General features: G+C 37.1%; 1 protein-coding gene across 11 annotated transcripts in view; it reads left to right on the forward strand.

Moving 5' to 3' along the window:
- LOC132201308 (RNA-binding protein Musashi homolog Rbp6) overlaps nt 1-9,909 on the forward strand; it is a 205,354-nt gene extending 195,445 nt beyond the window's left edge. For 5 of the 11 annotated variants that reach the window (XM_059627367.1, XM_059627368.1, XM_059627369.1 and 2 more), the window contains 4 exons: nt 186-251; nt 1,636-1,835; nt 2,499-2,586; nt 2,664-9,909. In XM_059627367.1, the coding sequence (XP_059483350.1) occupies nt 186-251; nt 1,636-1,835; nt 2,499-2,555 (323 nt within the window). In that variant the 3' untranslated portion in view covers nt 2,556-2,586; nt 2,664-9,909. The remainder of the gene's footprint in view (nt 1-185; nt 252-1,635; nt 1,836-2,498; nt 2,587-2,663) is intronic. The other 6 variants (XM_059627370.1, XM_059627372.1, XM_059627375.1 and 3 more) reach the window with 3 other exon arrangements.
- The last annotated feature ends 5,543 nt before the right edge of the window (nt 9,910-15,452 follow it).

Genomic DNA, 15,452 nt, shown 5'->3' on the forward strand with positions numbered 1-15,452 from the left:
TTTGCCTTGGACTTGGTTTGCAGAGCGAGCCAATAAGCTGCCGTTCGCCGCCGCCTTTATTGCGTTGTGTGAGTGTGTGCGCGATTTGGATGTGTGCATTGGGTGCATCTGTTTGAGCACCTTAATCGCTTTTGTTTGTGCCATGTTACTAATCGTGTGCCGTTCTTGTCTCTCTCTGTGCCCAGTTGATATCACCAACGGCCAGCTCACGCCTAACAACAACACCCCGCTTCTTACGCAGGCGTTATCAGGTACGCAAAGTTCCTTGCTTTTGTCGCGCCAATCCTAAAAATGAAAAATAAATTCTAGTCCGATGTGCGAACGGTGAAACGCAAAAATCCTGTTTAAACACGTAGCGTTTGGGAAAATCGGCTCCTGGTCTCCGGCGGTTTTGCGAATTGCGTCACGCCGTGCGCGTTTGACGTCAGCACGCGCGCGCCTCTCTAATCTTATTTTGCGTCCTATTGTTGTTGCACCGAACGACCGAATTCGCTTCAAGCACGCGGCGATGGTGAAATATTAATTAAGACTTATTTGCATACCATCAAACTTTTTACTACAAGCACCCGAGACTATCTCTCTTCAACTTTTAATTGCTCTTCCGACCAACTTGAAACGATTTTTAATTAAAGACTTCATCTAGATAATCAAAACCATCAAGGATTTTCCGTTTTCGTTTTTTAATGAGTTTTTTCATTACTAGGCAACTTCAGGGTTAAAAAGTTTGATTTCTATTGATCAAGATTTTTATATTGGAATGAACAGAAATCAATTGAAAATTAAATTATGAAATTGGCATAACTTTATGAAAATTATTATATATAATTATAGAAGTATAGAAAATTACTTTTGGTCAAGATTGTTGTTTTAATTATTTAAAAAGAAAAATTGTTTGATTTAAAAATCTAGAGTTAAATGAGAGATTTAAAGAAAACTGATTAAGAATATGATTTGCAATGCTTATTTATTTATTTATTATTATTACAATAACAAACAGATTCAAGGGCTAAAATCTTTTTGGTGAATAAGTCAATTGAAAAAATGTATTTGCGCTTGTGAATCGCCAAAAATGAAATGGATAAATGCTTTCCTTCTGTACATGAAAAAAAATTGCTGTGAAAATTGAAACCACCTAAAAAAATTTGTATTAAATGAATTTAAAATTTAAATTTAAAACAAAAAAATTATTATTATGCTGAAAAGGAGAAATTTTTCATTTCCATTGTTTTTTTTTCTTTTTAATTTTTACTAAAAAAATTTGTGGTTTTTTAATATCTTATAATACTTCTTAAAGATTTGTCATGAAATAATTATATTTATTCTCCAAATTCCTTTTATTTGTGCACCTCACCTCACTTGAGTTGGATTCCCAGCAGAATTTTTGCATTCGTCGTCACTTTTGGCATTCCCTTCTCGCCGGAGAGAAAGTGCGTTTCCTCTTTCGCGCGATTCCTTGGTGGATTTTGTCGCACTTATCGGGAAAGTGGTGCTTTTCCATTTGGGTCCGTTGGCGCGACGAGTGAGTTATTGTTTACCCAATGATGTGGCACCTGCGCGCCCAAAGTCTAACTCGCACATCGGACACGAAACGAAAAGGGACTTACTAATGTTGCTTGGGTGCGGCTGAATTCACAGTGATGAACAACTACCCGCAAGGCTTCGGGCCGCCAGCCTCGCCGGCCAACAGCCGCGGCTTTCCGCCGGCCAACTCGCCAGGGCCCATCGACATGTACAGCGGCAGCACCGACAGCGTGGGCTACGTTCAAGCCGCCAGCCCGCAGCCCAACAGCTTTCAAGCCATCGCGGTGAGTCGCGCGCCCGTCAGCTACAACCCAGTAAGTGAAGCTCCACCTCAACTCTCTCTCATACACGCTCTGTCTTTCTTATTACTTCTCAAAAAAGCATGAAAATTATTTCTAGCAGTAGAATTTGTAATTGGTAGAAAAAGTAGACCTTCAGATTTGTAATGAGGCAAAATTCTTCCTGGTCTAAACAAGAAATTGCAATAATGAAAAAAATCTAAATTTTATAGCAATTTTCTCAAAGTTTTGAGAAAGAAGCTCCCGATCAAAGCCAACTTTTGGATTTGTAATTAAACGGCTGAAAATTAATTTCCCTTGAGAAGAAGTTAAAGCATATCCACTTAATTTTCAAATTTTAAATTTTAAAGCAATTCCATTTTATGTAAAAATATATTTTGTTAACTAGGAACTAGGAAGAATTGTAAATAGACTCTACAAATTTTACTCTTTTCAAAAATTAAAATTAGCCACAAATTAGATTCTTCATTAAAAAAAATTGAGTAATTTTTATAGTTATCTGTTATAATTTGGTGATGGACTTGATTTCTGCTGCTCTCGAAAACCAATAGTTTAAAAAATTGTATCATAAATGGTTACGAGTTGAGTTTGAGTTTTGCTTTTTCTCTGTCTCTCTCTGTGTAATTTAGCGATCTAAATAATTCCATTTCAATGAAATTTACCCAAATGGAAAACTATGTCTTGTCTTTTCAGGGTCCACTGATTCCAGCTGCATTCACGAATGGGTACCATTGAGAAGGGATTTTTGGGATAAATTATTTGTCAGGTATTCATTTCTTTGCTCTATATCTATTTTCGGATCGCGATTTTAATGAGAGAAATCCTTTGCTTCTTTTGTTGCAGATTCGAAATGTCACATAAACAAAAAGATTTGTGTGGACACAAAATCTCAGGTTGCTAATTTCAATGGTAAAATGAGATAAAATAATGACCTACTACTGCTCGTTTGTAATACTTTCAAAACACAACTCACTATTGCAATTTACACATACACTGATACACACTCACTTACCCATAAATTATGACAACACACTGTCGACTTAGCTGGACGGACTCTACAAAAAGTAACCTTGTAAAAGAAAACCACAGAGAGGGTCCTTGCACCGACTCTTTTTCTCTCTCTCATCAGGCAGCAAGGAATTCGAAACATCCCTTTGACAGCTCACGATTCGCTTCTGGACGCAATTTGCAAGAGAACAAGTGACAAGTTTTGTGTTTTTTCCGCAACAAACACACACTTTTTGAATGGAAAAAAATGTCTGTCCGGCAGTCTGACGAGATATTCCTCGGTTTCCTGCTCGAGTTGTGCGAGCGAAATTGTACTATTTTCTGAATTCCAGTGAAATTCATGCCATCAGTGTTCTACGCAATAAGAATCCCCAGAACCTTGTTAGCTGAAAATTTTAGGCAACTGAGAAAACCATCGAGAAGTTATTTTCATATGTGTACACTTTTTTGATTTTACTTTAGAGCAAACGCGTTGTATAAACAAACTTATTTTTTGCTTTTTTTGTTTTGTTTGTCGATCACACACTCATTCTCTCACACTACACACACAGACACACAAATAAACACACACACACACACTATGTACTTGTTAAGTATTAACTATTAAGGTTTGTCTGTTCGCCGGCAGCGTTCCGGATTTCGTTCCAAATTTGATTGGTACTGAGAGATGCTACCAAATAATTGTAGTTGGTTAGGTCTTTGTGCCTAAATTGTGCGACCGAGAGTTATTATTGAAATATTAAACAGAAAGAAACAGAATTAAAAGAAAAAAACAGACACACACACACTGACGAAACGCGGTTAACTTTCAAAAAGTGATCAATAACTTGTAAGTGTAATTATTATTACTACAATTAATGTACTATACATATATGGGGATGAGTATAAGCGGACGATTGCAAAACGCGCTGCGAGAAGCAAGAAGTATAAGTAGTATGTGCAACCCAAGTCACACACACACGCAGCAATTAAATATGTACCAATTAAGCGAGAATTAAAAGAGACGTGCGGCGAAATAATTAAATTGGGTGCCTGCTCTATGATAATTATTGTACGCTAGTGTCTCGAGGTGTTGTTGCTGAAGCGGAATAATATTTCTTTTGTTCTCTTTCGCGCACATGTGGTTGAGCGAGATTCCTTTTTGACTCTTGATCCCCCCGACACATAAAACATACCCCCAGCAGCGCAGTATAGCATAGTAATGTATATCATCTAAGTGTAAATACGACAGGAAAATCTGTGTGTGTTCCGTTGAGCGTTTTGTGCATAGTCCGCGGACGCGTTGGCTAAAAGTAAGCGAGCAATTGTAAGATTAGTGTTAAGTGTTACGAGTAAATAATTATTAAATAGAGTTGAGAGGAAAGAAGAAGAAAAAAACTAATTACTTTGCAAGTTGTTTCCAAAAACCACTTTGCTGAGAAAAAGTTAAGAGATTGAGTTCCTCGTTGTTTCTTTTTTAAAGAGTGCAGTTCAGTCGTGTTTAGTGCACACAGCAACTAATTTTTTTCCCACATTTTTCTCGCCAAAGTTTCGTCCTTTGAGGCCAAAAACGTTGCAGAAAAGGTACCCGCATCATTCACTGACACACATTTGATTTTTTATACAAGAAACGTTTTGCTAAAACACAAATACACACACACACACTGACAATATGTTGTTAAGGTTAAAAAGAAATTTCTAGGACTTCGTGCCGCGAGCAGGAAAATAATTAGAGCAATAGCGAGTTCGGAGTCGCGCGCGATTAGTTAGGCGATCGAATTTCCCGATGTTGGGATCACAGTTGTTGAATTTGCGAGAAGAATTATTAATCAGGGACTAAATACTTTTTCACTGATGTGTACGCGCGCAGTTAGTTGTTTTTAACTCACTCTCACACTCACTGACTCGTTTCGTTGTTTCTGCGTTGAGTTGTTAATTCATTGTTGTATAATGCGAAAAAAAAACTACAATATATAAATTATTATGTACAGTTATACTCGTTCGTACTCTGCTATTGGTTGGAGGAAATTTTCATCTGTAACGACTGATATAAAAGCAATAATAATGTGTGGAGAAAAATCTAAGAGGAAAACAAAACACTATCGTTATTACACTTTTTAAAATAAAATGGAAAGAAAATGACTAAAATTTAAATATTTATAAAAATAGAGAGACGGGCGGAAAATGTTTGCGTGCCGCCGGGAAAGTGAGAATAATCTTTTTCAACGTTCCCCCTCCACTTGTCAAGATGTGTATAATTATAAATATATTCGCCAACCACACACACACAGAAACACGATTACTGTTTTTTGACGACGACAGAGCAAATGGAAATTTATTTCTGCCCGAAAACCAAACGTGAAAGTTAAATATAATTATTACATTAAGCGAGAGGTTTATTAATTAAGTGTGAGTGCGTCTATATATTCATAAGGAAATAACACTTAACGCATTGTTGTGTATTATTGTACATAATTGTAATGAATTAAGACGAGTTGTTGTCAAAGCGAGGATTTATTGCGACAATTCGATTGGCGAGATGAGACGACAAGGCACTTAACTCACCCCCCACACACTCACACACACACGAAACACTTTTTCACACTTTTAATGAATGCAAAAAAAAAGAAAGACAAAAACACGCGCGTTCAATTACAACAATTTCGTAATAGCAGCTAGAGCATCACACGCAAAGCAGCCATACTTAACATAATAAATTTTATTGTAATATTTACCAAGGAGTTTGATGCTGTGTGAACCCAAAGCATTATAGAGCGAGCGGATGTTCTTGTTTTAAGTCGAATTTTCCGATTCGAACTGATCTCGTGAATTTTTTAATTAGAAAAAAAGAGTTATATAAATATTTATTGATCAAGATCCGAGTTAATTATTTTTGCGTCACACCAAGTCAATTTCCATCGTTTACTGATAAAAGTGGAAGAAAAATCAGGCTGATTTGTTTTTTTTGCGTTGTTTCCTATGAGTAAACCAAAAATCTAGGGTACTACTTTTACTGATACTCTCTGTGTATTTTCTTGGAGATTTAACAAAAGATGAGATAGTTTGAAACTAGAGTATTCCAGGTTGTATAATTAATATGCGTAGCAAACGAGAAAATTTTAGGATATTTTAACGAGAGCAGCCTTCAAAGTGAAACTACTGCGGATTTCAATTTAGTTGCAGCGAGCAGATTTTAAGATTTTTTACTCTCACTCACACGCAATCAATCAATAATCGTAATTTAATGCAACATAAATATACTTTCTTTATAATGGACACGAAAGTCTGATATAAAAATGCAAAGACTTGATTCAAACGTGAATTAACGCCCCGATGATTAGTTGCAAAATATGTAATAGTTTGTCCACCATCGCTCATCCTGGTTTCTTAGTTAGCCACTCTAAAAACAAACACATATCGTGAAATGAGTTGAGCTTTCTCCTTCCTCCCTTACATTCAATCTCGACAAAACAAGATCTCGTCTCTCAGCCCTATCTCGTTTCCTTTTGTTAGACCCAAACGCTGAACTCTCGTGTTCTAAATGAAAAACCACAAAAATGCTGGGAATGACGCGAGTTAACCTGCGGCGGAAAATTAACATAAACACACACACACACTCACACCTAACCGATTATAACGTTAAGAAAGGAAAAAAAAATGCACAAATCTCTTGCTGTGTAATCTGTCTGTCTGCTGTCTTAACTAACTTACTCAAAACGCAAAAGTGAACCCGTGTGTAAATACTTAAGACACAAAAAATAAAAACCGCGTACGAAAAGGCTCATCTCTCTCGTGTTTAAAAACGGTCGAAAGATATAATATATATAAAAAATATATATTTTGTGAGACGCGAAGAGAAACAAATAGCAATTACTCCACTTTGATGTAAAAGAAAAATTTTCAGTTGGATAAAAACACTCAAGAGGCTATTTGAGAGAAATGCTCTGCAAAGAATAAAAAAAACTGATTCAGTTTCACGATATTTTTTGGTGCCTTCCCCTTTTTAAATATTGTACTCTGATCTAAATTAACTAACGGGGGAAAAAATAAAACGAAAAAAGAGCGCAGGCCGAGAACTGCAAAGAAAGACTTTTCTCACAACTGATGGAACTTAAATCGACTTTGCTGATTGATGATGGCACAAGGGCAATCAATATATTTCACACTCACTCAAATTCTGCTTTCCCTTCTTTTCTGCTCATCTCGACTCCCTGCAGTTTTAGTAGCCAGGTCACAACAGACACAAAAGCATGGCAGGCTGCTAAATGCCACTATGTGATACACGAGTAGCATTGGGCGTAGGGAACGCGTGTAATTTCGAATCTAGCGTCCGTGGAAGCTGCAGCCGCGTTTGACTGCCAAAGAGCCTCTGATTTGAAACTAAAGAAAAAAAAATTTGTAAGCGAAACACCAAATTCAAACGACATTCGTAGTGAGATTTAAAGGAGGCCTTTGCAGCCGAAGTGGCTCCGGTTTCCTCTGCTAATCGACGACCAACACCTTGGTTTCTTTTTCCTTGGTTCCGAGTGCTGCTATGGAAAGAAAATGTACCAAACGACCGCGCATGAGAATATTGCTCACAGGGTTTCTACAAGGATATATTGAAACACCCTCTCTCTTTCTCACCTTGACATATTTCTACGGATTCAGGAAAATACGAAAATTCCACCACTCTCTTTGTCTCTCTTTCACTTTCTACATAATTAATCTCTAACCACATGGAAAGTAATAACATGATATTTTGCAATATACTTATAACAAAACGAAGAAAAGCACGCATCATGTTATACGTGTGAGCTCCTGGTCTGACTATATTGTTGTAACGAGAGCAATTATACTGCTGCAGAAAATCGACTCTAATTCAAATAAGACGCGACGAGAATAACCAGAAATTTGCTAATTCAAAGCTAACGAGTAAAATTAAACTAAAATCATAACAACATATCACAACGCATCGCGATTTAAGTAAGAAGCGAAAATTTCTCTCTCCTATACTCTCACTTCCTTCTCCTCCTCTCCCACTTTTCCCATTTCTTAATCTTGTGAGTTTGACCTTACATTTAATTTTTTTTCAAGAAGCATCTGGAATTAAAAAGAAAAAAAAAAAATATAAACACTCTCATCAAATAAATTTCCTATTCTGATTACACACAAACACACTGCATTGGACTGACATAGGAGATTTTATGATTACGAGTAAAAAAGAAGTAAAACCATTGATTTGTAAAATGGCACTTTTTAAAAAGACTGTGTAAATAAAATATATAAATTATTTAAATAACATATTGTAATAAGAGACGCAGAGTCTAGCTCCACTGAGATGATGAGTATAAAAATTAGTTGAAAAGAAATCGATCCAAGAAGCAGAATCCGTTATAATTCTCTATTACTCTCACACAATATACGTATTGCAACAACAGACGAAAAATAGCCAATGAATTTATAGAGTGTGTGCATAAATCTGTAAGCTGCAAGGCAGACCGGATATACTTCAGTTCCATATAAAACGACGAGTTCCTTCCACGCCCCCGTTTTCTTCCCCGGGACTCCCTATTCAAATATATACATGTGACATATTGAGTGAAATTTCTTCGCCCAATCAACCGCAACCCTGAGAGTAAAGATGCAGCCTTAAATTTGAGATTAAATTTGACTTTCTCGGTAGAGCTTCGAGTTCGAAAAAGCGCATAGCAAGCCAGTCGAAAAGGAATTTTCGGTTCCACTTCAAATTCTTAATTCATTTAATTCTCCCCGAAATCATTTCGTGAGATCTCTTTTCATAATGAATGTTTAAAACTAAAACTAATTAAACGTCGACGTAAGGGAAGAGTTTAAAAAGTCCCCTCCTCGGGCCATGCAGGTGAAGAAAATTAAGAAGAAAAAAAAGAAAATCAGTTGCAAACGTTTAATTTTGAGGCCCATGCGAGAGTGTTAAAATCTATTTCGCCAACACTCTGTTGAGAGAAAAAGTTGAATTTCGTGAAAACAAAAATAGTGAAAAGGCAGTTTTGAACCCGTGTATATTTATTGTGTACGCAATAATTAAGGCATAGCAATAAGCGATAATAATATGTAAATTAAAAGGGATGCGAAGAGGAAAAACATTATTATTGTACTATGAAATATATTTGTGGCAAAACAACACACATACACAATCTCTCTCACACAATTATTATTACATAAATTATGATTATACTACGCAGATAAATACATTACGATATAATATACAATATTTTCAAAGTTTTCTTACTGAAAATAATACGAAAAAGTGACGGATGAGTAAAAAGCTAGCTCGCTCCCTTTCGTTTGTGAGAGAAACTTACTTCAAATCTATATTCATCGTAAGAGATTTTACATGTTCGCGCATTGTTTGTATACAAACATAAACATTCAACTCTCACGCACACACACACACATACACACACTCGGTTGCATAAGAAAGAAGGCAGTGGCAGAAAACGCTGCCAAGTGAGAGCGAATTTGTAGTGGCTGCGAATTTTCTCAGCACATCTCTCTCGATCCAACCAATAGTTTCTCATTAAAAAGATATATAAATATATATAATAATTGTTCAGTGATTGCGGTCTCGATGAAGCATCTCCATAACAAAGGTCTAAAATCAGTCGGAAAATGTAGTTCTCTTTTTTACTCACACACATTCACACCCTTCTGTACACCCAATTTTGCGCGAATTTGCAATGAAAAAATAAATAAACCGACGTCTCGCCAGCAGATTAATTCATAAGTAAGGAAGGCCTCTAGCGAATTTGACCATCGACCCAGCGCAGTCCTTGTTGATTATTTCTCAAAGCTTTTATCACCCCCCAGCCCCCCGCCCCCGTTACAATTAAGGAAAAAGCTAACTGTTATTGTTGTTGCCGCCCCACGAAGGCGTCTTGGCCCTTTGCGTTTTCCTATCCTCCGAGTCTAGCGTTTAAGGTAGGAAAGGAAAAGACGGCGCGAAGAAGCAGATGACGAAAAGAGAAAGTATTTCTGTGTGCTGTTACGTGTATGTACATAAACTTAATAATTACAAATGACGAACGAGAAGAAAACTAATAAGCGCTCTGCGAAGCAATTATTGTTGTACCAAAAAAAACAAGAGACGACGCTACCACACTTTGTGTAAATGATAATAATAAAAAAATGCGATCTGTAGTTGTTGTTGTTGAATTACGACGACAAACACACGAGAAAAACCCACAAGAAACAACTCGGTTTCAATTATGAAAAAAGAAAGTGATGCTATGTATGAGTGCATGTATGGAATAATAATATAAATAAAATAAATACAACTCTGTGGACATTGTTCGATAAAACGACGCTCGTCTCATTTTTTGACCCCTGATTAATTCTGAGCTCGGCGCGTCTCGCTCCTTAACCATGATTTATTCTGCGTCGAACCGACACCGGAGGGTTGCATGTTTGTCCTCTCGGGGTCGTTTTATTAGGGGCACGTGCTCGCCATCAATCTCTGGCCCGAGCTAGAGATGCAGCTCCAACCCAAATCGCTTTATTATACCTATAGTCGCTTGCATTATTAATTCCGTTTCTTGCTGACGCGGCAAATCCATCTGCTAGAGAGAGAGAGAGATCCTTCCAGTCCGACAAACTCTCATCTCCGCGCAGAGAGATTGAAAAGATAATTTCATTGCACAAAAATTATTTGAAATAAAAACTTGCCTTTTGTTTCTTATCTTCAACAACTTGAATGATGTACGATGGACGTTTATTTGGCTAAAAGAAGTTTGTCGCATTGAGAATGTCACAAGAAAGTTGCAGGTCAAAGAGGTCACCTGTCGATTGTGACCTGGTTATCAGCATGTCTTCAAGAAAAAAATCGGAAAATAGAAATGACGTTTTACGTTTTTAATATTATTTGGCGCTTACTTTAAATTAGAGGCCTGCAATAACTAGATCCTGCTTTTTTACCTTGCTTTTTTATGGCAAATTTTAAGCAAACAAGACGATGCTAAACCTGTTCAATTCTGTACAGTTAACAAAAAGTCAAGATTCAGTCCTGTTAAGATTTATCAGGATCCAAATTTGAATAAAAATATTGAGGTGAAATAAAAATTGAATTTAAGAAAAATTAAAAAATTCCTAGAATCAGAAAATTTCCAAAAATTGTACTTGATTATAATTTTTGTTGGCAGATTTAGCTTTGAAATATATTAAGCATGTGAGAGGCACGCATTGTTGTACCATAATTTGTGGCGAGCAGCTGTTGGTGTCACGCCGCTGCGAGTCTCGCTCTTCTCAGTTTCGGTCTCGCTGCTCATTTCCAATTTGATAAGCCCGTAAGCTGCGGCGCCACCGCGTTCTGTTGCCCAGGATAAATGTGTTTTGTGAGCAGCGCAGTTCAAATCAAAGTTTTGTGGCCCTCTCGCTTCGCCTGCTGATTACAACTCTCGCAAACCGGGATTTGCGGGCCAGCAAGAAACGCGCGAGAATCCTCCTTTTGACGGGGGCCGATTTCCATTTTGCGGCAGGGCTGTCTCTTTCACGCGAAATCTGCCTGCCCGCCTCCCTCTGCCGACGGACACTCTGCTCGCGAGAGAGCGGGGATTAATTGATGGGGTTATGCAGCCTCATTAGTCAAAACCCTCATCAGCAATTTTCGCCCATCACAAGCAGCGCCTTTTCACGACGAGAATCTGTCACCCCTGACAACATTTAGCCGCTCTCTCGCTTTGTTCTTTATTCCCTCTTTCGGCGGAATTTCACTTTTTTTTTGCCAGCTTCCTCTCTCGCCTCGTTGTTGACACAATCACGATAGAGCGACTTGAACAAACAAACACATACTTTGTGATCACAGCGTGCGAATTTTACTGATTGCCGTTCGACTCACTGGTCTCGGCCTAATAGAATTTGCTCCAGCCTGGCTTTGCCTGTTTGCCCGGTGACGCAACACCAAGATTTGAACAGGGCAGGTGCCGCCGCACTTGATTCCAGGGGGAATTTAACTTCATTAAATCCATCAGTGCGGCCCATCGACGACCCCTCTCATTGAAAATTATCCACACACCCAGCACCTGCGCCAACAAGAGGCTCAAGTTGAAATTTTTTATTCTACGTTTGTTTTACACTGTTTTCCCGAATTTAGTAAACAACCTTCACACTTCACTTTAGATCCCATTATACAACGATCTCAACACTTGTTAAATAAATTTTTTGACAAATATGTTCACATATAGAAAAACTGCAGAAATTTTTGGCCACTTGGGGAACCTTTGAATTAAAATTTACTTGGATGTTGATTGCTAAAAGAACTCAAAATCATAATGGAAGCGCACAAGAATTATTCAATCGTGATAAAAAGAATAAGAAACAATAAAATAGCATTTTTTAATATGAAGGGACTACATTAACTATGTCTCAAAAACGGCTTAAAATTGACAATTATTCAATTAATTGCTTAAATTCTTAAGAAAAGAAATATATCTGTGAAAATATGTTTTCTTTTTAAATCAAAATTTTTCCGTTTTTTTTATATTATTATGATATGTGTGGTATGGAATATTTTATTTATTAAAGAAATTTTTGCAACGTTTGCAATAGAAAAATTTGATTTTAGTTCACTTTTAAATTTAACTAAAATCTACCAGTATAGCCATTATGAAAAACACATTGGATCATATTATTCCTTGATTGACTACAATTTTTTTGGAAAATAAATTTTTAAGCAAATAATAATCCTTCAGCAGTATCTCAATTTACGGAATTTAAGTTGTCCAGCAATGCTCATTGTTTGAAGGATGGAAGAAAACAGCAAGTTGAGTATTAGAAAAGCTTTAGTTTGAATAAAATTAATATTTTAATTTTATCACTCAGAATTCTCTGCCCAAAGACACATCATTCAATGTCATGTCAATATATTTTTTTTTTAAATTGGATCATTTAAAATAGATATTTGTTTTCTAGGTTTGGTTGAATTCTTGCTCAATTTTTCCAATTTTTGTGCTTCAAATTTAATGATTCATTTGAAAATTCTTGAGAAGTGATCAGTTTTGACGACTTTTGATGGAGAAATTGAAGAATTGCAAACGTGTTCGTTTGTTGATTGATAAGTTGCGGTTGGGAAAAGTTTTGCGATGGAACAAGCTCTCTTTCTGGAATAATCCGCGCACGCCGGCGGCGGCTTTACAAGTCGCTGATTGGCAAAGAAGAAGAAAGAGGAAAACGCGCGGCGCGCGTATGGAGCAAAAATGCGAATTAGATTTGACGAAGTATTGCGGGCGGGCTGCTTGATGATGGGACGCGGGGGTATCAGTGTAAATCGAGACATGATTCCGCTTCCAGCCCAGTGGAGCGGAATTGCTAAGATAAGAGGTCTCTTCATGAGGGTGAGAGCCAGGCAGCGACGTTCGCTGCAGGCCGAGAAGCAAAGTGTCCATTTCGAATCAATAAAAGTGCCTGCGGCGTGAGAGCACCTCTCGTCGATAGATCCACCCCGTCTGTCCACCCACCCACCCACCCCCTGCGCGACTTCTCGTCACGATTCCTGTCTTCGCCCGTCACGCAGATTGCCGCCGTCCGGTTTCGTGTGCTTCTTTTTTTACACAACGCGCATTTGCATCTCAAAAGAACAAAAAGAAGTCAAGAGAAAATTGCAGGCATACGCAGTTTTGTTCACCACATTCATCAGTCGGGGTTGCTTTCAGGCACAATATCCTTCACAAGGTGAAAAGTACATCAGTTTGAAAGTTGCTCCTGTGTTAAATACGGGCTTGTCACTTTTAATCAATTTGTGTTTTTTATTATTCAATTCAATTCTTTTATTATCTCACAACAAGGTCAAAAAGGATATTTGGAAAATAGCACAACAATGAGAGAATTAGCAAGCAATTTATTTTGTAGTAAAAAACTCACTTAAACTCACGAGCTCATTCTGAAAGAAAAAATGCTTATAATTAAAAGAATATATATCTATAACTTCAATCTTTAAATTTGCAAATCATTATAAATAAATTATTATTATTTTTACTGATCCGCACTGGCCTATGTAGTTTATTAAACACTCTGAATTTCAAAATCTTCAATTATATTTTATAATAATTATAATTAATTAAAAAATAGTGGACATTGTCCTTGCAAAGTATGTTTCCCAGATGAGACACACACCCCGATTTGAATGAAGGTTGGTGCCAAATTCTTGTGTCGCCCTAGAATTCTAACGGATAATAATTTTTCCTTGATTATCCCGGTGATGCTTACTTATTGTTAAATGAAAATTAAAAATTAAATTATGAAAATGGGATACTCAACGTACAGAAAATTTTAATTAAAAATGTATTGTATTCAAAATGGAAAATTGACATTTTATCTGGGGGGGGGGGGGGGGGGAAATTGTAAAAGTACCATTAAATGTAGTTAAAAATATTTTTAACCATCTTTGGTCAAATTGACGAGGTTTTGGCCACCCTCAAAAGTTCCTAAAATAAAAACGAGACACAAAACCTACGAGTATATAACAATTAGGGTTGAAAAATAGACTGAAGACTACGAGTTTTTTTGCGGTGGCACTTTTATTAAACGGTCGTCGCGGGGCCACAGATCTAGACGAATGGGGAACATTTAAGCCGAGAGGGAGCGCCTGCCGGTTTGCGAACGAGTGTGTGTGTTTTTGGCCGCGCACTGAAAGATCTGCAAGTGACACAAGTCAGAGGGATGGTAATTTATGGGCCGCATTTACCAGCACTCTGCTCTGCTACCCGCCGCCGCCATCCAGCCAAACTAAAGCGGAAATATTAATTTAACTGCTGCTCCCACTGTTGTGTGCGCCGCACCGCCGAAACAATGGGACGGAGCAATGCGCACGCCATTATTATTAAACACGGCCGCGCGGCATTAAACGCACAGATTTAAATCATTATACTCGGGCCCTCTGATACTCGAACCACCCAGGCGCACGCCGAAATGTAAAACGCCACTTTTGAACTTCGCTTTACGGAGAAATATTATCACGAATATAATTTTCAATTCATTATTACAAAAAAATGTGTTTTTTTTCCATTCGTTCACATTCGTTCTTAATCTCACAAACAATTCCACCTGCAGAAAATGCGTTCTTCATTCATTGGTTAAAACATTATGATATACCATAAATAAAAAATTTCACAGTTTAGATGAGGCGTTTTATAAAGCTGATAGAGGTGAAAAATACACATTATTTAATTGTTTATTTTATTTTATTTTTAATTTCATCAATCTACAAATTTTTTACTCAAATTTATTACAATAATTTAAAAAAAAATTAAAACGAATAAATCAAATTTTAATTTAGATAAAAAAAAATTAAATATGAAGTGGCATCTTTTCATCTAATTGACAAAAAAAAATATCTCACCCTAATTTTTATAACATTATTATCCATACAATCCTACACATAATAAAAAAAAACTAATTTTGGAATAAGCTTGTTTTTGGCTGTCGTGCTGGAATCAGAATTCTGTCGGAGCGAATAGCATCACATTGCAGCGTGCCAACACCTGCGAATCGATTTGGGGCGACCGCGAAGACGTGAGGTGCGCGCGACACAGAATAAAAGCAGGGGCGATCAAGCAGCTTTTTGTTAAAAAGTCTTCTTGTCGTCGAGTAGAGATATGGAGAGGGCGAATCCGGCTCTTCTCTCCTTTGACTGCT

This window comes from Neocloeon triangulifer, unplaced genomic scaffold (genome assembly GCF_031216515.1).
Source record: "Neocloeon triangulifer isolate White Clay Creek 2 clone unplaced genomic scaffold, ASM3121651v1 ptg000014l, whole genome shotgun sequence".
Classification (NCBI taxonomy): domain Eukaryota; kingdom Metazoa; phylum Arthropoda; class Insecta; order Ephemeroptera; family Baetidae; genus Neocloeon; species Neocloeon triangulifer.